This window comes from Lepisma saccharinum, chromosome 9 (assembly GCF_977018435.1).
Source record: "Lepisma saccharinum chromosome 9, izLepSacc3.1, whole genome shotgun sequence".
In the NCBI taxonomy this organism is placed as follows: domain Eukaryota; kingdom Metazoa; phylum Arthropoda; class Insecta; order Zygentoma; family Lepismatidae; genus Lepisma; species Lepisma saccharinum.
Window position 1 is genome coordinate 164072 of NC_139237.1, and position 19421 is coordinate 183492.

General features: G+C 47.8%; 7 protein-coding genes and 3 non-coding genes across 10 annotated transcripts; 6 read left to right on the forward strand and 4 right to left on the reverse strand.

The window, feature by feature from the left end:
- Positions 1-223: 223 nt before the first annotated feature.
- Positions 224-8187, reverse strand: LOC145992877 (uncharacterized; the record flags this gene model as incomplete). The annotated part of the gene is made up of 2 exons (XM_083129259.1): positions 224-909; positions 7872-8187. Coding segments are annotated over 2 exons (1002 nt in total), but the record flags the coding sequence as incomplete, so codon positions are not given.
- LOC145993039 (5S ribosomal RNA) lies at positions 1949-2067 on the forward strand. Its single transcript, XR_014442251.1, has one exon. It is a non-coding gene; the product is annotated as a 5S ribosomal RNA (ribosomal RNA).
- LOC145992580 (histone H2B) lies at positions 4226-4597 on the reverse strand. The gene has a single exon (XM_083128934.1). The coding sequence runs from the start codon at positions 4595-4597 to the stop codon at positions 4226-4228; it is 372 nt and encodes a 123-aa protein (XP_082985060.1).
- A 234-nt stretch (positions 8188-8421) lies between the features above and the next one.
- On the forward strand, positions 8422-8832 carry LOC145992878 (histone H3). Its single transcript, XM_083129260.1, has one exon. The coding sequence runs from the start codon at positions 8422-8424 to the stop codon at positions 8830-8832; it is 411 nt and encodes a 136-aa protein (XP_082985386.1).
- Positions 8833-11047: 2215 nt separating this feature from the next.
- LOC145993040 (5S ribosomal RNA) lies at positions 11048-11166 on the forward strand. Its single transcript, XR_014442252.1, has one exon. It is a non-coding gene; the product is annotated as a 5S ribosomal RNA (ribosomal RNA).
- Positions 11167-13319: 2153 nt separating this feature from the next.
- LOC145992581 (histone H2B) lies at positions 13320-13691 on the reverse strand. Its single transcript, XM_083128936.1, has one exon. The coding sequence runs from the start codon at positions 13689-13691 to the stop codon at positions 13320-13322; it is 372 nt and encodes a 123-aa protein (XP_082985062.1).
- Positions 13692-13891: 200 nt separating this feature from the next.
- Positions 13892-14266, forward strand: LOC145992879 (histone H2A). The gene has a single exon (XM_083129261.1). The coding sequence runs from the start codon at positions 13892-13894 to the stop codon at positions 14264-14266; it is 375 nt and encodes a 124-aa protein (XP_082985387.1).
- Positions 14267-14933: 667 nt separating this feature from the next.
- LOC145992880 (histone H4) lies at positions 14934-15245 on the reverse strand. The gene has a single exon (XM_083129262.1). It carries the CDS (start codon positions 15243-15245, stop codon positions 14934-14936), a length of 312 nt encoding a protein of 103 aa, XP_082985388.1.
- Positions 15246-15488: 243 nt separating this feature from the next.
- On the forward strand, positions 15489-15899 carry LOC145992882 (histone H3). The gene has a single exon (XM_083129263.1). The coding sequence runs from the start codon at positions 15489-15491 to the stop codon at positions 15897-15899; it is 411 nt and encodes a 136-aa protein (XP_082985389.1).
- A 2211-nt stretch (positions 15900-18110) lies between these two features.
- On the forward strand, positions 18111-18229 carry LOC145993041 (5S ribosomal RNA). The gene has a single exon (XR_014442253.1). It is a non-coding gene; the product is annotated as a 5S ribosomal RNA (ribosomal RNA).
- The last annotated feature ends 1192 nt before the right edge of the window (positions 18230-19421 follow it).

Here is a 19421-nt window from a genome sequence, read left to right on the forward strand (position 1 = left end):
TGGAAACGAAGTCAAACAAATTATGACGACATAATGTGACTAGTGTATTGCTTTCATTTTTTTAAAAAAGAAAATGCATGGATGGAAGGGAAAGGATGACACCGTGTCCGATGAAAGGAAAGGTTATAAGATTGAGTGATCGTGCAAATTCGCTCCTTCCAGGAGAATTTTGATGGTCCTCAGAAGGACCTTTTTATGGGGAACACTTGCGTGCTCAACCATTTTACTTCTTTTTTGGTGCAGCCTTCTTTGCTGCCTTGGGCTTGGCAGCCTTCTTTGGCTTTGGCGCCTTTGGTTTCTTGGGCGTCTTTGCCTTTTTCACTTTCGATGGAGACTTCTTTGGCTTTGCAACAGGTGCCTTCTTCTTTTCGCCGGTCTTCTTTGGTCGCTTGGCCGGGGCAGCTTTCTTTGCCGGTTTCTTCTCCTTGGGAGCCGAGCGTTTGGTCTTGGAAACAGCCCCGCTTTCCGGTTTCTCCTTCAGCGACGAAGCGCTGAGTTTGAAAGATCCGGAGGCACCCTTTCCTTTGGTTTGCACCAAAGAACCTGATGCCACGGCGCTCCTCAGGTACTTCTTGATGAAGGGCGCGAGCTTCTCGGCGTCGACCTTGTAGTTCTGGGTGATGTACTTCTTGATGGCCTGCAGGGAAGAGCCTCCGCGCTCCTTCAAGTTCTTGATAGCGTTGTTCACCATCTCGGATGTCCTGGGATGGGAAGGAGCCGTTCTCGGCTTTTTCGCCTTCGAGGACTTCTTGGGCGAAGCCGCCGTCGGGGCTGAGGGAGCTGATGCCGTATCTGCCATATCTACGCTCTTTTCGGAACGAAAATGAATCCCCGCGCCGAGGTTTCGACCCCCTTTTCTCTCGGAGCGCGGACCGGAGCGAGAGCAGCTCTCAGGCGGGCCGAAGCAAACTGAAGTTTGTAGTTGCCACAACGGTAAGTGTGTTTCCTCCTCTTTCCAAGATTAATTTTTTCAGTGCTGAGCTAGAGAGCACCAGCATCCCTCGTTGTTGGGTACGTTCCGGAAACTTTGAAGTAGCCGTGAAGTGCCGCAGTCCGTCCCCACGACTTCCACGTTCCTCGCTTCCTTCGTGTCAAACTCACCGTAGGTGTACGCGCGACCTCCATATGCCCGTGATTTCCTTAGTTTTCTCTGAGAAAAGGTAGAAGGTGCGTCGGTTGCACGGAGGAGATGGAAGTTCAATCCTTCCCCTATTCTCTTGCTGAGAATCAGGTGCCTTGAGCATACGACAGGCCTCTCAAGCCAATCTCCGAAGTAGCGTGTGTCGCACACGCCTGTGTTTGAACGAAGCTGGCCTACTTCCAATGTATAGCCTTTAATTTCGTTTATAGGCGAAAATCTATCGCATGAGGACTGTGGTTCGATTCGAAAGCAGCCATTTGCACCGAAAGTTAGCGCGGCCCTTCCTGCTCTCCGCCGATAAATAATAATAATGTAATAGTTTGTGTCGAGGTGCCCGTTGCCTACTTTGGTTTGTGGGAATAGCGCGTATTCGAGAACTCGATGAAGTTGTCCGAAGATAGCACAAAAATAGGAAATAGCTAGGCTGGAGAGTATATATATATATATATATATATATATATATAACTACGCACTGGTAATGATCAGGCTGGAAAGTTCATACGAACTAACCGAGCCCAATCACTTTTTCGTTGTTAGGTCCTGGGTATATAGTGTGGAATCAAAAAGGTTGGTCATGAGATTCACTTTTATTCACTGCACTAAATTTTCTTCTTCTCTATCTTGTAGCTTTTATGTTCACACATCTCTGGAAGGGTGTTAAAGCACATTTCTCACTATGACTACAATGAAATGTATAATTATTTGTTATGTTTCTTCTACACGTTCTTGGCAGTGCCCACGAGACGAGACATTTCCCCGAAAACGAGAAGTTGGACTATATGTACCTTACCGAAAGCAGTATCTTTCGCCAACGGCCATACCACGCTGAATATACCGGTTCTCGTCCGATCACCGAAGTCAAGCAGCGTCGGGCCTGGTCAGTACTTGGATGGGTGACCGCCTGGGAACACCAGGTGCTGTTGGCATCCTTTTTCTTTTTCAAGGTTCATAGTGGCCTTTTATTTGTGAATTGAAGCCAATCAATCACCGACAGTTTTTGCAGAATCGCTTTTTTTTTTTTTTTTTTTTTTTTTTCAATATACCTGTCATCAAATAATAATAATAATATAAGTGAAGAATGTATATTAGTATATATGAATATCGGGGAAGGCGACTTTCTTCTGTTTTTTGGGGCTTGCGGGGTTGCAGGGTGCGTTCTTATTACCGGCGGCCGCCATAATCCCGGCGGGGAGCGAGCGCTCCCCTGCCCGGCGGATCCGCCGCGTCGCTCCCCGAAGAGCCCGGCGTTGGTAGTTTTCGGCGAGGATACGTGCCGGCGGTTGCAGGGAGTGTGTTTTTTTTGGGCGTTTTTATTTTTTTGCAAAATGCCATCGCCGTGGAAGGAGGCGTTCGCTAAAGGGATAGTCCCGGCCCGGCAACCCTGATCCGTTGGCAATTTCGCCCGAAACGCACCGGGGCGGGGGGGGGGGGGGGTGTGCACACGCAGAATAAAGAATTGGAAATGTCGCATACTCGTTGGCGAGGACACGTAAACCGAGGTTCTGTTTCAACCGATGCATGTCAAATCTCGCGTCTTTTCCCTTCGGAAAGGGAATGCTCGATCAGTGCAGTGATGTGAAAGTGTCCCCGCTAGTGGACAATTTAGCAGAAGGCAAGTGGGGAAGGTCCTGGTCGGAACGGTTACTTTTGGCAGCAAACGGTTACGAAACTGTTACTTTTGTCAGTAAACTGTTACAAAACGGTTACTTTTGTCAGTAAACTGTTACAAAACGGTTACTTTTGGCAGTAAACTGTTACGAAACGGTTACTTTTGGCAGTAAACGGTTACGAAACTGTTAGTTTTAGCAGGGAACGGTTACAAAACCGTTACTTTTGGCAGCAGACGGTTACGAAATCGTTACTTTTGGCAGCAGACCGTTACATAACCGTTACTTTTTGCAGCAAACGAATTAACGATAAAATGACCATTCGGTATTTCTCGACTGGTCGGGAGTCGGGAAGTCATTTCCCGAAGTCGGGATCGGGACAGGATCCCCCCCCCGGTCCCGACTTTTCGGGATCCCGCACACCCCTAATATTAATGCATAGGATGGAATGAACATTTTTTTTTGCCATGTCAACGTAACCTAACCTCCCAGAGGATCTGGGTTCAGACGAACGCGAGACAAATTCCTGGAAAAAGGACCTTGCGTAAGACAACTTTGGTTCCTCTTCAAAAATTCGCGTACACTTTCGTTGTGTAGTCAGCATGTAATGATACCGAATGGAGGCATGTAGGCGTTCGAACCCCACCCCTAACTGAACAAAAAAATGCTAATCTTCCGGGATCGTAAGTTGAAGTTCCACCCCCCCCCCCCCCCCGATGCCGCCGCCCTCTGGAAACAACGTTCAGATCAATTCTTGGAGTAACCGATTTCAAATGCAACGGTTCCCGCCAAATGTCACACTTCGTTGAGCGTACCAGTTCTCACCCTTTCATAGAAGTTAAGTGAGCCCTTTTAGTGCAAATTATGAATGTGACTGCCAAACTCTTCCTTTTTCCCTGCTCGTGGAGAAAACTGAAAGTAATTTTGAAAGTAAAATGAAGGAAAACACGAAAAATGAAATAAAATCACGACCTAACAAAACCTAACCTAATGTAACCCAACCGAGTATATGCAGATATTAATCTGTGTGTACCTTTCACTGCCATACTCTAGTAACAAACGTACAATTGTGAAATAGAAACCTGAAAGTTATTTTTGTTAAATATACAAGTTTATTTTATGTGATCATCCAAAATAATAATGCGCCGAATCAATAATTGTTCCAAGTCTTAGGTTATTTTTTTGCAGTGGCATTTTGTCCAAATGTAACTCTAAAAGTCCTATTCAGCAAAAGAAACTAAAAAATTTGGAAATTTAGCCTATTTTTGTAAATTACGTGCTGGTTAAGGTCGTACCTTAAAAGCATTTTTTTTTATATATACGTAAGGTCAAAAATCTTCTCGCTTGCAGGCTGAGATATCGTTAGGTTATGTAAGTGTACGTTTCGGAGGGGTGGTAGACAAGTTCGTCCAATTCCAAGATTCAATTTTTGGCCCTAAAAAGGGCCTTTTTCGGCAAGGTAATTATTTCCTTGAGTTTACTTTGAGCTGGTGTACTTAGTCACGGCCTTGGTGCCTTCACTGACGGCGTGCTTGGCCAGTTCACCGGGGAGGAGCAGCCGAACGGCCGTCTGGATCTCCCTGCTGGTGATGGTCGATCGCTTGTTGTAATGAGCGAGCCTGGAAGCTTCGGCGGCAATGCGCTCGAAGATGTCGTTGACGAAGCTGTTCATGATGCTCATCGCCTTGCTGGAGATGCCGGTGTCAGGGTGAACTTGCTTCAACACCTTGTAGATGTAAATTGCGTAGCTCTCCTTCCTCCTCCGCTTCTTCTTTTTGTCTCCCTTGGAGATGTTCTTCTGGGCCTTTCCGGCCTTTTTGGCGGCTTTTCCACTTGTCTTTGGCGGCATGTTGCAGACAGACTCGATGGGCGCCAAAAAAAAAAAAAAAAAAAAAAAAAAAGAAAGAAAGAAAAAAACCCCGCCCCCAAAGGAGCTCGCGGGGGTGAGTGGTGCCCGACCTAAGTCAACCGGCAACCATACCGAAAGGCGCAGACCTCGCCTGAAACACTAATGCACTCTCCAAGCACATTATAGCCTCATGTTCGGTCTTTTGCCTAGGTACAATCTTCCCTTCGGGATAGATCCAGTCCAGCCGGATTTCTCCCTCGGGGAAACCTCCATTCCATGCAGGCATGCACTAGTATGCAAATCTACCTACGTGGGACATCGAATACTTTAACTAAATCTGGTTTCAACCCTATGGAAAGAGGATTTTTACCAGACGGCGAAAATTAGACAGACAGAAAAAACTACAAGAGACAAAAAGAGAAATAGAAGGGAAGCTCCCGAGGATAAAATTCTGCAAGCAGACAAAACCTCGGATGTCTTGGAATAACAGCTTCATCTAGATACTGGTGTGTGAAAAAAACCCACGTTGAAGGGGGGCTAAAAAACACACACCCTATTGGTTCCTATCCTTACGGGGAGGATGGAGTCGGGAATTTGGAAGGGCAGGTAGGTAAAGCCCGAAGGCTCTCTGCAAATCTGTGTGTTAGTTGGACCTACTCATTCCGACTTACAACCTTATTTGAAACAAACATCGAAAATGAATTTTGAATTAAAGCCGAAAAAAGCCGCATCGGAAGTTAACTGCCAAAGACGTCTGCGTGAAAGAGAGGAGAAGTCGTTGCTTGGGATGTCTGTCCGTTAGAGAGAACTCGTCTGTTTCTCCGGGCATTGTTACTTTTGCTTCAGATCGGGATTTAAGACAGCATTGGCTTTTCATTGCCTTAGGGGCGAGTGACTTCTCGTAGGACCAGTCCGACGGCCGAGGCCGGTCTGAAATCTGTCCCCTTGCGGGGTATCGGTAATAACCACACCCAGAGCTTACGTCATTGCAGTGTGGGTGACTGCTGCTACGGGGGAACCACCTTTGTGCCCATGTGCCTTCCTATACCCCTTAGGTCCATTTCCGAGTCGGGGTAATTATCACCGGCCTAGCCCTAAAACCGATGACACGAAAGAACACATGGTCCCCTACGCCCGAGAGCGCACAGCAGTCGGGGGGTGCTGCCGGGGGTCACCACTCCCCGACAGACTTTGGGTGGAAAGGCCCTTCTGAGGGCCACCAACCCGGTCGGTTTTGATCTGCCTTTGCTGTCCGCTGTCCTTTTCCTCCGCATCCGCTTCTTTGCCCAGGTCCACGCACTCCTTTCTCCCCCGGTTGAGTTTTCGGCTACCGGTTTTTCGAGATATCCCCCCCCCCTGAGAAGGAGGGGGAAAAAACTCTATCGTCAGTTGCACTTGGTCCCGTTTTTTTCTTTTTCCCTAAGGAACATCGGAGATTTCGGCTTTTGGTCCTAAGAAGGGCCGTTTTGCCGTTGAGCGACGAGTGCTTTCAGCCCTAAGAAGGACATCCTGCACTTTCTGACAATTTCGATGGACAAATCGTTCTTTCGCTAAGTTTCTCTTCACTTTGGCAATCCTGAAAAGGAAATACCTCGGTATCAGAGAGTCGGAGATTTTTCGGGTACCAAGCTTGTTGCAACTGGGAAGCCGGCGACCGGCACTTTCCCCGAGGGAGATTGGAGCTTCAGAGCCCTCTCGTCCGGCAGGCGAACGAGAACGTACGTCCGGGGTACGTGTAATTTTGAATTGGGCTGTGCGCTTAGTTGTCACCGTTAGGATCCACGCACGCGCCCCCCCCCCTTCCCGCCAAAAAGTTAGACAATGGGGCCGCCGAAGTTCCACGATGCTTGACTGCCGCCGATTTCCGCCGACTGCTGCCTCCCATCCTGGAATCTCGGTGTTCTCGCTGCCTGCTGTCTGGTACTGGATTCAGTCATGTTCTCTATGCATTGCTGCTGTGCCGAAAGGTCCTTCCCCAAATTTAGATAGAGAGCATGTCCAACGCCGGCGCTCGGAGCCACCAGTCCCTCGGCGTCACTCGATGGGCGCCACCTCCGTCGATTCGTTTTTAAGAAAGGACGGTTGATATCAGACGGACCAATGGCGCTTCGAGACGTGTCTCCCGGACGCTCTCATTCGCGGCGATTCAATACTACTTAACAAAACCACCAAACTGGCTGGCAAAAATTTGTGTTTTCACGTTGTATCGATAGCAAGAGATCATCATGTCTGGACGCGGAAAGGGAGGAAAAGTGAAGGGAAAGAGCAAGTCTCGCTCCAGCCGAGCCGGACTTCAGTTCCCCGTCGGCAGAATCCACCGACTTTTGCGAAAGGGCAATTATGCCGAACGTGTCGGTGCCGGTGCACCGGTTTACCTGGCCGCCGTCATGGAATATTTGGCAGCCGAAGTCTTGGAGTTGGCCGGCAATGCTGCTCGCGATAACAAGAAGACCAGGATCATCCCCCGTCACTTGCAGTTGGCCATCAGAAACGACGAGGAGTTGAACAAGCTCCTTTCTGGGGTCACGATCGCCCAGGGTGGCGTGCTGCCCAACATCCAGGCGGTCCTTCTTCCCAAGAAAACCGAGAAGAAAGCTTAAGCTGACACCCTACCCCCTCAGCTTCTAGCAAATCGGCCCTTGTAAGGGCCACCAATTACCTTAGGAAAGGGTCATTGTCTACTCCATTTTTTTAAGTTTTCAAGTTTGAAGTCTGTAGTCTAATCAGGACTGACAATCCATGTAACTTGGCATGCAAATCCTGTGTTGATTCAATGTTTTTTGCCTATTTCCGATAATGTCAGAGAATAGTGGCTTACCTGTACGTATACATCTTGTAAATTTTGATAGCATAGAGATTATGACGTGTGTTTTGTTTTCGGTGGAGTCAAGCTGCACTGAAAATAATAATAATAAAAAATATATATATATGTTCGCCTGAGTTATATTAATTGATGTTATAATTTGACAGAAGCAATCTGAATTTCACATAAATTTCTTTTGCTTTGCTAAACGACGAACGAAGGGTGGGTAGTCATCTAGCGAATGCTGAGAGTCCTCGCGTGAATATTTTTTGTTGAATTCTCAATTATTTCAATCATTCTTATGTCATTATGAACTCGAGACGAGAGAAATCGTTCGAATCGAGGCTGGGATCAGGGGGTAAGGTTCGGGGAAAGTTGAAAGCTGACATTTCCTTCCTCAAAGAAAAGATTTGTGGCCCTTAGAAGGGCCGATTTTTCAAGATGGAGGACAGGCAAACTAGAGCCCTTAACCTCCGAAACCGTACAAGGTTCTGCCTTGACGTTTGAGTGCGTACACGACGTCCATGGCGGTTACGGTTTTCCTCTTGGCGTGCTCCGTGTAGGTGACGGCATCGCGGATAACGTTCTCCAAGAACACCTTGAGGACGCCGCGTGTCTCTTCGTAGATGAGACCGGAGATTCGCTTCACACCTCCTCGCCGGGCAAGACGGCGGATGGCGGGCTTGGTGATACCCTGGATGTTGTCTCGGAGAACTTTACGGTGGCGCTTGGCACCTCCTTTGCCGAGTCCCTTTCCTCCTTTACCTCTGCCTGTCATTTCTGCAGTGCACGTACGTGGATTCGAAAGATGAGAATGAAGCCTTCCCGGCGAGCCGGCTCAGTTTTGTACGCCTTCGACAGAGGGGGGCAGAATGGCGGGAGCCAATGGGAAATCCGCTTTTCGGTTTGATTTCACGAATCAGGAGCATGCACGGCACCTTTCAGGGCAAAGCATATAAAGGCATGATTTTTGGTTGGCGCGATTGTTTGAAACGGAAACGCTTAGGACAAGCACGCGACAATGGCCCGGACTAAGCAAACTGCACGAAAATCCACCGGAGGCAAGGCCCCAAGGAAGCAGCTCGCCACAAAGGCAGCTAGGAAGAGCGCTCCCGCCACCGGAGGAGTGAAGAAGCCCCATAGGTACAGGCCAGGTACCGTGGCTCTTCGAGAAATCCGTCGCTACCAGAAGAGCACCGAGTTGCTCATCAGGAAGCTTCCTTTCCAGCGTCTCGTCCGCGAGATCGCTCAAGATTTCAAGACCGACTTGCGCTTCCAGAGTTCCGCAGTCATGGCTCTCCAGGAGGCCAGCGAGGCTTACCTCGTCGGTCTCTTCGAAGATACCAACTTGTGTGCCATCCACGCTAAGCGTGTCACTATCATGCCAAAGGACATCCAGCTCGCCCGCCGCATTCGTGGAGAGCGTGCTTAAGCGCATTCCGCTGCCCTTGGCAAACAATCGGTCCTTTTGAGGACCACAAATCCTACTTGGAAAGTACGTTTTGGTCGTATCTCTCTTTATTTTTTATTATTATTGTCAATTCCATCCCTATCCTCGCGTTTATCCAAAAGTTATTTAAAATAATAATGCCGAAGCAATTGGGCGATATTTCATGAATATTCAGTTTTAATAATAAAGCTCTCGCTAAATCTTTAAATCTAATATCTTACTCGCAGTTCATTTCATAGAATCGATGGAAACGAAGTCAAACAAATTATGACGACATAATGTGACTAGTGTATTGCTTTCATTTTTTTAAAAAAGAAAATGCATGGATGGAAGGGAAAGGATGACACCGTGTCCGATGAAAGGAAAGGTTATAAGATTGAGTGATCGTGCAAATTCGCTCCTTCCAGGAGAATTTTGATGGTCCTCAGAAGGACCTTTTTATGGGGAACACTTGCGTGCTCAACCATTTTACTTCTTTTTTGGTGCAGCCTTCTTTGCTGCCTTGGGCTTGGCAGCCTTCTTTGGCTTTGGCGCCTTTGGTTTCTTGGGCGTCTTTGCCTTTTTCACTTTCGATGGAGACTTCTTTGGCTTTGCAACAGGTGCCTTCTTCTTTTCGCCGGTCTTCTTTGGTCGCTTGGCCGGGGCAGCTTTCTTTGCCGGTTTCTTCTCCTTGGGAGCCGAGCGTTTGGTCTTGGAAACAGCCCCGCTTTCCGGTTTCTCCTTCAGCGACGAAGCGCTGAGTTTGAAAGATCCGGAGGCACCCTTTCCTTTGGTTTGCACCAAAGAACCTGATGCCACGGCGCTCCTCAGGTACTTCTTGATGAAGGGCGCGAGCTTCTCGGCGTCGACCTTGTAGTTCTGGGTGATGTACTTCTTGATGGCCTGCAGGGAAGAGCCTCCGCGCTCCTTCAAGTTCTTGATAGCGTTGTTCACCATCTCGGATGTCCTGGGATGGGAAGGAGCCGTTCTCGGCTTTTTCGCCTTCGAGGACTTCTTGGGCGAAGCCGCCGTCGGGGCTGAGGGAGCTGATGCCGTATCTGCCATATCTACGCTCTTTTCGGAACGAAAATGAATCCCCGCGCCGAGGTTTCGACCCCCTTTTCTCTCGGAGCGCGGACCGGAGCGAGAGCAGCTCTCAGGCGGGCCGAAGCAAACTGAAGTTTGTAGTTGCCACAACGGTAAGTGTGTTTCCTCCTCTTTCCAAGATTAATTTTTTCAGTGCTGAGCTAGAGAGCACCAGCATCCCTCGTTGTTGGGTACGTTCCGGAAACTTTGAAGTAGCCGTGAAGTGCCGCAGTCCGTCCCCACGACTTCCACGTTCCTCGCTTCCTTCGTGTCAAACTCACCGTAGGTGTACGCGCGACCTCCATATGCCCGTGATTTCCTTAGTTTTCTCTGAGAAAAGGTAGAAGGTGCGTCGGTTGCACGGAGGAGATGGAAGTTCAATCCTTCCCCTATTCTCTTGCTGAGAATCAGGTGCCTTGAGCATACGACAGGCCTCTCAAGCCAATCTCCGAAGTAGCGTGTGTCGCACACGCCTGTGTTTGAACGAAGCTGGCCTACTTCCAATGTATAGCCTTTAATTTCGTTTATAGGCGAAAATCTATCGCATGAGGACTGTGGTTCGATTCGAAAGCAGCCATTTGCACCGAAAGTTAGCGCGGCCCTTCCTGCTCTCCGCCGATAAATAATAATAATGTAATAGTTTGTGTCGAGGTGCCCGTTGCCTACTTTGGTTTGTGGGAATAGCGCGTATTCGAGAACTCGATGAAGTTGTCCGAAGATAGCACAAAAATAGGAAATAGCTAGGCTGGAGAGTATATATATATATATATATATATATATATATATATAACTACGCACTGGTAATGATCAGGCTGGAAAGTTCATACGAACTAACCGAGCCCAATCACTTTTTCGTTGTTAGGTCCTGGGTATATAGTGTGGAATCAAAAAGGTTGGTCATGAGATTCACTTTTATTCACTGCACTAAATTTTCTTCTTCTCTATCTTGTAGCTTTTATGTTCACACATCTCTGGAAGGGTGTTAAAGCACATTTCTCACTATGACTACAATGAAATGTATAATTATTTGTTATGTTTCTTCTACACGTTCTTGGCAGTGCCCACGAGACGAGACATTTCCCCGAAAACGAGAAGTTGGACTATATGTACCTTACCGAAAGCAGTATCTTTCGCCAACGGCCATACCACGCTGAATATACCGGTTCTCGTCCGATCACCGAAGTCAAGCAGCGTCGGGCCTGGTCAGTACTTGGATGGGTGACCGCCTGGGAACACCAGGTGCTGTTGGCATCCTTTTTCTTTTTCAAGGTTCATAGTGGCCTTTTATTTGTGAATTGAAGCCAATCAATCACCGACAGTTTTTGCAGAATCGCTTTTTTTTTTTTTTTTTTTTTTTTTCAATATACCTGTCATCAAATAATAATAATAATATAAGTGAAGAATGTATATTAGTATATATGAATATCGGGGAAGGCGACTTTCTTCTGTTTTTTGGGGCTTGCGGGGTTGCAGGGTGCGTTCTTATTACCGGCGGCCGCCATAATCCCGGCGGGGAGCGAGCGCTCCCCTGCCCGGCGGATCCGCCGCGTCGCTCCCCGAAGAGCCCGGCGTTGGTAGTTTTCGGCGAGGATACGTGCCGGCGGTTGCAGGGAGTGTGTTTTTTTTGGGCGTTTTTATTTTTTTGCAAAATGCCATCGCCGTGGAAGGAGGCGTTCGCTAAAGGGATAGTCCCGGCCCGGCAACCCTGATCCGTTGGCAATTTCGCCCGAAACGCACCGGGGCGGGGGGGGGGGGGTGTGCACACGCAGAATAAAGAATTGGAAATGTCGCATACTCGTTGGCGAGGACACGTAAACCGAGGTTCTGTTTCAACCGATGCATGTCAAATCTCGCGTCTTTTCCCTTCGGAAAGGGAATGCTCGATCAGTGCAGTGATGTGAAAGTGTCCCCGCTAGTGGACAATTTAGCAGAAGGCAAGTGGGGAAGGTCCTGGTCGGAACGGTTACTTTTGGCAGCAAACGGTTACGAAACTGTTACTTTTGTCAGTAAACTGTTACAAAACGGTTACTTTTGTCAGTAAACTGTTACAAAACGGTTACTTTTGGCAGTAAACTGTTACGAAACGGTTACTTTTGGCAGTAAACGGTTACGAAACTGTTAGTTTTAGCAGGGAACGGTTACAAAACCGTTACTTTTGGCAGCAGACGGTTACGAAATCGTTACTTTTGGCAGCAGACCGTTACATAACCGTTACTTTTTGCAGCAAACGAATTAACGATAAAATGACCATTCGGTATTTCTCGACTGGTCGGGAGTCGGGAAGTCATTTCCCGAAGTCGGGATCGGGACAGGATCCCCCCCCCGGTCCCGACTTTTCGGGATCCCGCACACCCCTAATATTAATGCATAGGATGGAATGAACATTTTTTTTTGCCATGTCAACGTAACCTAACCTCCCAGAGGATCTGGGTTCAGACGAACGCGAGACAAATTCCTGGAAAAAGGACCTTGCGTAAGACAACTTTGGTTCCTCTTCAAAAATTCGCGTACACTTTCGTTGTGTAGTCAGCATGTAATGATACCGAATGGAGGCATGTAGGCGTTCGAACCCCACCCCTAACTGAACAAAAAAATGCTAATCTTCCGGGATCGTAAGTTGAAGTTCCACCCCCCCCCCCCCGATGCCGCCGCCCTCTGGAAACAACGTTCAGATCAATTCTTGGAGTAACCGATTTCAAATGCAACGGTTCCCGCCAAATGTCACACTTCGTTGAGCGTACCAGTTCTCACCCTTTCATAGAAGTTAAGTGAGCCCTTTTAGTGCAAATTATGAATGTGACTGCCAAACTCTTCCTTTTTCCCTGCTCGTGGAGAAAACTGAAAGTAATTTTGAAAGTAAAATGAAGGAAAACACGAAAAATGAAATAAAATCACGACCTAACAAAACCTAACCTAATGTAACCCAACCGAGTATATGCAGATATTAATCTGTGTGTACCTTTCACTGCCATACTCTAGTAACAAACGTACAATTGTGAAATAGAAACCTGAAAGTTATTTTTGTTAAATATACAAGTTTATTTTATGTGTTCATCCAAAATAATAATGCGCCGAATCAATAATTGTTCCAAGTCTTAGGTTATTTTTTTGCAGTGGCATTTTGTCCAAATGTAACTCTAAAAGTCCTATTCAGCAAAAGAAACTAAAAAATTTGGAAATTTAGCCTATTTTTGTAAATTACGTGCTGGTTAAGGTCGTACCTTAAAAGCATTTTTTTTTTATATATACGTAAGGTCAAAAATCTTCTCGCTTGCAGGCTGAGATATCGTTAGGTTATGTAAGTGTACGTTTCGGAGGGGTGGTAGACAAGTTCGTCCAATTCCAAGATTCAATTTTTGGCCCTAAAAAGGGCCTTTTTCGGCAAGGTAATTATTTCCTTGAGTTTACTTTGAGCTGGTGTACTTAGTCACGGCCTTGGTGCCTTCACTGACGGCGTGCTTGGCCAGTTCACCGGGGAGGAGCAGCCGAACGGCCGTCTGGATCTCCCTGCTGGTGATGGTCGATCGCTTGTTGTAATGAGCGAGCCTGGAAGCTTCGGCGGCAATGCGCTCGAAGATGTCGTTGACGAAGCTGTTCATGATGCTCATCGCCTTGCTGGAGATGCCGGTGTCAGGGTGAACTTGCTTCAACACCTTGTAGATGTAAATTGCGTAGCTCTCCTTCCTCCTCCGCTTCTTCTTTTTGTCTCCCTTGGAGATGTTCTTCTGGGCCTTTCCGGCCTTTTTGGCGGCTTTTCCACTTGTCTTTGGCGGCATGTTGCAGACAGACTCGATGGGCGCCACCTCCGTCGATTCGTTTTTAAGAAAGGACGGTTGATATCAGACGGACCAATGGCGCTTCGAGACGTGTCTCCCGGACGCTCTCATTCGCGGCGATTCAATACTACTTAACAAAACCACCAAACTGGCTGGCAAAAATTTGTGTTTTCACGTTGTATCGATAGCAAGAGATCATCATGTCTGGACGCGGAAAGGGAGGAAAAGTGAAGGGAAAGAGCAAGTCTCGCTCCAGCCGAGCCGGACTTCAGTTCCCCGTCGGCAGAATCCACCGACTTTTGCGAAAGGGCAATTATGCCGAACGTGTCGGTGCCGGTGCACCGGTTTACCTGGCCGCCGTCATGGAATATTTGGCAGCCGAAGTCTTGGAGTTGGCCGGCAATGCTGCTCGCGATAACAAGAAGACCAGGATCATCCCCCGTCACTTGCAGTTGGCCATCAGAAACGACGAGGAGTTGAACAAGCTCCTTTCTGGGGTCACGATCGCCCAGGGTGGCGTGCTGCCCAACATCCAGGCGGTCCTTCTTCCCAAGAAAACCGAGAAGAAAGCTTAAGCTGACACCCTACCCCCTCAGCTTCTAGCAAATCGGCCCTTGTAAGGGCCACCAATTACCTTAGGAAAGGGTCATTGTCTACTCCATTTTTTTAAGTTTTCAAGTTTGAAGTCTGTAGTCTAATCAGGACTGACAATCCATGTAACTTGGCATGCAAATCCTGTGTTGATTCAATGTTTTTTGCCTATTTCCGATAATGTCAGAGAATAGTGGCTTACCTGTACGTATACATCTTGTAAATTTTGATAGCATAGAGATTATGACGTGTGTTTTGTTTTCGGTGGAGTCAAGCTGCACTGAAAATAATAATAATAAAAAATATATATATGTTCGCCTGAGTTATATTAATTGATGTTATAATTTGACAGAAGCAATCTGAATTTCACATAAATTTCTTTTGCTTTGCTAAACGACGAACGAAGGGTGGGTAGTCATCTAGCGAATGCTGAGAGTCCTCGCGTGAATATTTTTTGTTGAATTCTCAATTATTTCAATCATTCTTATGTCATTATGAACTCGAGACGAGAGAAATCGTTCGAATCGAGGCTGGGATCAGGGGGTAAGGTTCGGGGAAAGTTGAAAGCTGACATTTCCTTCCTCAAAGAAAAGATTTGTGGCCCTTAGAAGGGCCGATTTTTCAAGATGGAGGACAGGCAAACTAGAGCCCTTAACCTCCGAAACCGTACAAGGTTCTGCCTTGACGTTTGAGTGCGTACACGACGTCCATGGCGGTTACGGTTTTCCTCTTGGCGTGCTCCGTGTAGGTGACGGCATCGCGGATAACGTTCTCCAAGAACACCTTGAGGACGCCGCGTGTCTCTTCGTAGATGAGACCGGAGATTCGCTTCACACCTCCTCGCCGGGCAAGACGGCGGATGGCGGGCTTGGTGATACCCTGGATGTTGTCTCGGAGAACTTTACGGTGGCGCTTGGCACCTCCTTTGCCGAGTCCCTTTCCTCCTTTACCTCTGCCTGTCATTTCTGCAGTGCACGTACGTGGATTCGAAAGATGAGAATGAAGCCTTCCCGGCGAGCCGGCTCAGTTTTGTACGCCTTCGACAGAGGGGGGCAGAATGGCGGGAGCCAATGGGAAATCCGCTTTTCGGTTTGATTTCACGAATCAGGAGCATGCACGGCACCTTTCAGGGCAAAGCATATAAAGGCATGATTTTTGGTTGGCGCGATTGTTTGAAACGGAAACGCTTAGGACAAGCACGCGACAATGGCCCGGACTAAGCAAACTGCACGAAAATCCACCGGAGGCAAGGCCCCAAGGAAGCAGCTCGCCACAAAGGCAGCTAGGAAGAGCGCTCCCGCCACCGGAGGAGTGAAGAAGCCCCATAGGTACAGGCCAGGTACCGTGGCTCTTCGAGAAATCCGTCGCTACCAGAAGAGCACCGAGTTGCTCATCAGGAAGCTTCCTTTCCAGCGTCTCGTCCGCGAGATCGCTCAAGATTTCAAGACCGACTTGCGCTTCCAGAGTTCCGCAGTCATGGCTCTCCAGGAGGCCAGCGAGGCTTACCTCGTCGGTCTCTTCGAAGATACCAACTTGTGTGCCATCCACGCTAAGCGTGTCACTATCATGCCAAAGGACATCCAGCTCGCCCGCCGCATTCGTGGAGAGCGTGCTTAAGCGCATTCCGCTGCCCGTGGCAAACAATCGGTCCTTTTGAGGACCACAAATCCTACTTGGAAAGTACGTTTTGGTCGTATCTCTCTTTATTTTTTATTATTATTGTCAATTCCATCCCTATCCTCGCGTTTATCCAAAAGTTATTTAAAATAATAATGCCGAAGCAATTGGGCGATATTTCATGAATATTCAGTTTTAATAATAAAGCTCTCGCTAAATCTTTAAATCTAATATCTTACTCGCAGTTCATTTCATAGAATCGATGGAAACGAAGTCAAACAAATTATGACGACATAATGTGACTAGTGTATTGCTTTCATTTTTTTAAAAAAGAAAATGCATGGATGGAAGGGAAAGGATGACACCGTGTCCGATGAAAGGAAAGGTTATAAGATTGAGTGATCGTGCAAATTCGCTCCTTCCAGGAGAATTTTGATGGTCCTCAGAAGGACCTTTTTATGGGGAACACTTGCGTGCTCAACCATTTTACTTCTTTTTTGGTGCAGCCTTCTTTGCTGCCTTGGGCTTGGCAGCCTTCTTTGGCTTTGGCGCCTTTGGTTTCTTGGGCGTCTTTGCCTTTTTCACTTTCGATGGAGACTTCTTTGGCTTTGCAACAGGTGCCTTCTTCTTTTCGCCGGTCTTCTTTGGTCGCTTGGCCGGGGCAGCTTTCTTTGCCGGTTTCTTCTCCTTGGGAGCCGAGCGTTTGGTCTTGGAAACAGCCCCGCTTTCCGGTTTCTCCTTCAGCGACGAAGCGCTGAGTTTGAAAGATCCGGAGGCACCCTTTCCTTTGGTTTGCACCAAAGAACCTGATGCCACGGCGCTCCTCAGGTACTTCTTGATGAAGGGCGCGAGCTTCTCGGCGTCGACCTTGTAGTTCTGGGTGATGTACTTCTTGATGGCCTGCAGGGAAGAGCCTCCGCGCTCCTTCAAGTTCTTGATAGCGTTGTTCACCATCTCGGATGTCCTGGGATGGGAAGGAGCCGTTCTCGGCTTTTTCGCCTTCGAGGACTTCTTGGGCGAAGCCGCCGTCGGGGCTGAGGGAGCTGATGCCGTATCTGCCATATCTACGCTCTTTTCGGAACGAAAATGAATCCCCGCGCCGAGGTTTCGACCCCCTTTTCTCTCGGAGCGCGGACCGGAGCGAGAGCAGCTCTCAGGCGGGCCGAAGCAAACTGAAGTTTGTAGTTGCCACAACGGTAAGTGTGTTTCCTCCTCTTTCCAAGATTAATTTTTTCAGTGCTGAGCTAGAGAGCACCAGCATCCCTCGTTGTTGGGTACGTTCCGGAAACTTTGAAGTAGCCGTGAAGTGCCGCAGTCCGTCCCCACGACTTCCACGTTCCTCGCTTCCTTCGTGTCAAACTCACCGTAGGTGTACGCGCGACCTCCATATGCCCGTGATTTCCTTAGTTTTCTCTGAGAAAAGGTAGAAGGTGCGTCGGTTGCACGGAGGAGATGGAAGTTCAATCCTTCCCCTATTCTCTTGCTGAGAATCAGGTGCCTTGAGCATACGACAGGCCTCTCAAGCCAATCTCCGAAGTAGCGTGTGTCGCACACGCCTGTGTTTGAACGAAGCTGGCCTACTTCCAATGTATAGCCTTTAATTTCGTTTATAGGCGAAAATCTATCGCATGAGGACTGTGGTTCGATTCGAAAGCAGCCATTTGCACCGAAAGTTAGCGCGGCCCTTCCTGCTCTCCGCCGATAAATAATAATAATGTAATAGTTTGTGTCGAGGTGCCCGTTGCCTACTTTGGTTTGTGGGAATAGCGCGTATTCGAGAACTCGATGAAGTTGTCCGAAGATAGCACAAAAATAGGAAATAGCTAGGCTGGAGAGTATATATATATATATATATATATATATATATAACTACGCACTGGTAATGATCAGGCTGGAAAGTTCATACGAACTAACCGAGCCCAATCACTTTTTCGTTGTTAGGTCCTGGGTATATAGTGTGGAATCAAAAAGGTTGGTCATGAGATTCACTTTTATTCACTGCACTAAATTTTCTTCTTCTCTATCTTGTAGCTTTTATGTTCACACATCTCTGGAAGGGTGTTAAAGCACATTTCTCACTATGACTACAATGAAATGTATAATTATTTGTTATGTTTCTTCTACACGTTCTTGGCAGTGCCCACGAGACGAGACATTTCCCCGAAAACGAGAAGTTGGACTATATGTACCTTACCGAAAGCAGTATCTTTCGCCAACGGCCATACCACGCTGAATATACCGGTTCTCGTCCGATCACCGAAGTCAAGCAGCGTCGGGCCTGGTCAGTACTTGGATGGGTGACCGCCTGGGAACACCAGGTGCTGTTGGCATCCTTTTTCTTTTTCAAGGTTCATAGTGGCCTTTTATTTGTGAATTGAAGCCAATCAATCACCGACAGTTTTTGCAGAATCGCTTTTTTTTTTTTTTTTTTTTTTTTTCAATATACCTGTCATCAAATAATAATAATAATATAAGTGAAGAATGTATATTAGTATATATGAATATCGGGGAAGGCGACTTTCTTCTGTTTTTTGGGGCTTGCGGGGTTGCAGGGTGCGTTCTTATTACCGGCGGCCGCCATAATCCCGGCGGGGAGCGAGCGCTCCCCTGCCCGGCGGATCCGCCGCGTCGCTCCCCGAAGAGCCCGGCGTTGGTAGTTTTCGGCGAGGATACGTGCCGGCGGTTGCAGGGAGTGTGTTTTTTTTGGGCGTTTTTATTTTTTTGCAAAATGCCATCGCCGTGGAAGGAGGCGTTCGCTAAAGGGATAGTCCCGGCCCGGCAACCCTGATCCGTTGGCAATTTCGCCCGAAACGCACCGGGGCGGGGGGGGGGGGTGTGCACACGCAGAATAAAGAATTGGAAATGTCGCATACTCGTTGGCGAGGACACGTAAACCGAGGTTCTGTTTCAACCGATGCATGTCAAATCTCGCGTCTTTTCCCTTCGGAAAGGGAATGCTCGATCAGTGCAGTGATGTGAAAGTGTCCCCGCTAGTGGACAATTTAGCAGAAGGCAAGTGGGGAAGGTCCTGGTCGGAACGGTTACTTTTGGCAGCAAACGGTTACGAAACTGTTACTTTTGTCAGTAAACTGTTACAAAACGGTTACTTTTGTCAGTAAACTGTTACAAAACGGTTACTTTTGGCAGTAAACTGTTACGAAACGGTTACTTTTGGCAGTAAACGGTTACGAAACTGTTAGTTTTAGCAGGGAACGGTTACAAAACCGTTACTTTTGGCAGCAGACGGTTACGAAATCGTTACTTTTGGCAGCAGACCGTTACATAACCGTTACTTTTTGCAGCAAACGAATTAACGATAAAATGACCATTCGGTATTTCTCGACTGGTCGGGAGTCGGGAAGTCATTTCCCGAAGTCGGGATCGGGACAGGATCCCCCCCCCCGGTCCCGACTTTTCGGGATCCCGCACACCCCTAATATTAATGCATAGGATGGAATGAACATTTTTTTTTGCCATGTCAACGTAACCTAACCTCCCAGAGGATCTGGGTTCAGACGAACG

Coding starts and splice junctions, on each gene's coding strand:
- LOC145992882 (XM_083129263.1), top strand. CDS start 15,489: ATGGCCCGGACTAAGCAAACTGCACGAAAATCCACCGGAGGCAAGGCC.
- LOC145992581 (XM_083128936.1), bottom strand. CDS start 13,691: ATGCCGCCAAAGACAAGTGGAAAAGCCGCCAAAAAGGCCGGAAAGGCC.
- LOC145992880 (XM_083129262.1), bottom strand. CDS start 15,245: ATGACAGGCAGAGGTAAAGGAGGAAAGGGACTCGGCAAAGGAGGTGCC.
- LOC145992879 (XM_083129261.1), top strand. CDS start 13,892: ATGTCTGGACGCGGAAAGGGAGGAAAAGTGAAGGGAAAGAGCAAGTCT.
- LOC145992878 (XM_083129260.1), top strand. CDS start 8,422: ATGGCCCGGACTAAGCAAACTGCACGAAAATCCACCGGAGGCAAGGCC.
- LOC145992580 (XM_083128934.1), bottom strand. CDS start 4,597: ATGCCGCCAAAGACAAGTGGAAAAGCCGCCAAAAAGGCCGGAAAGGCC.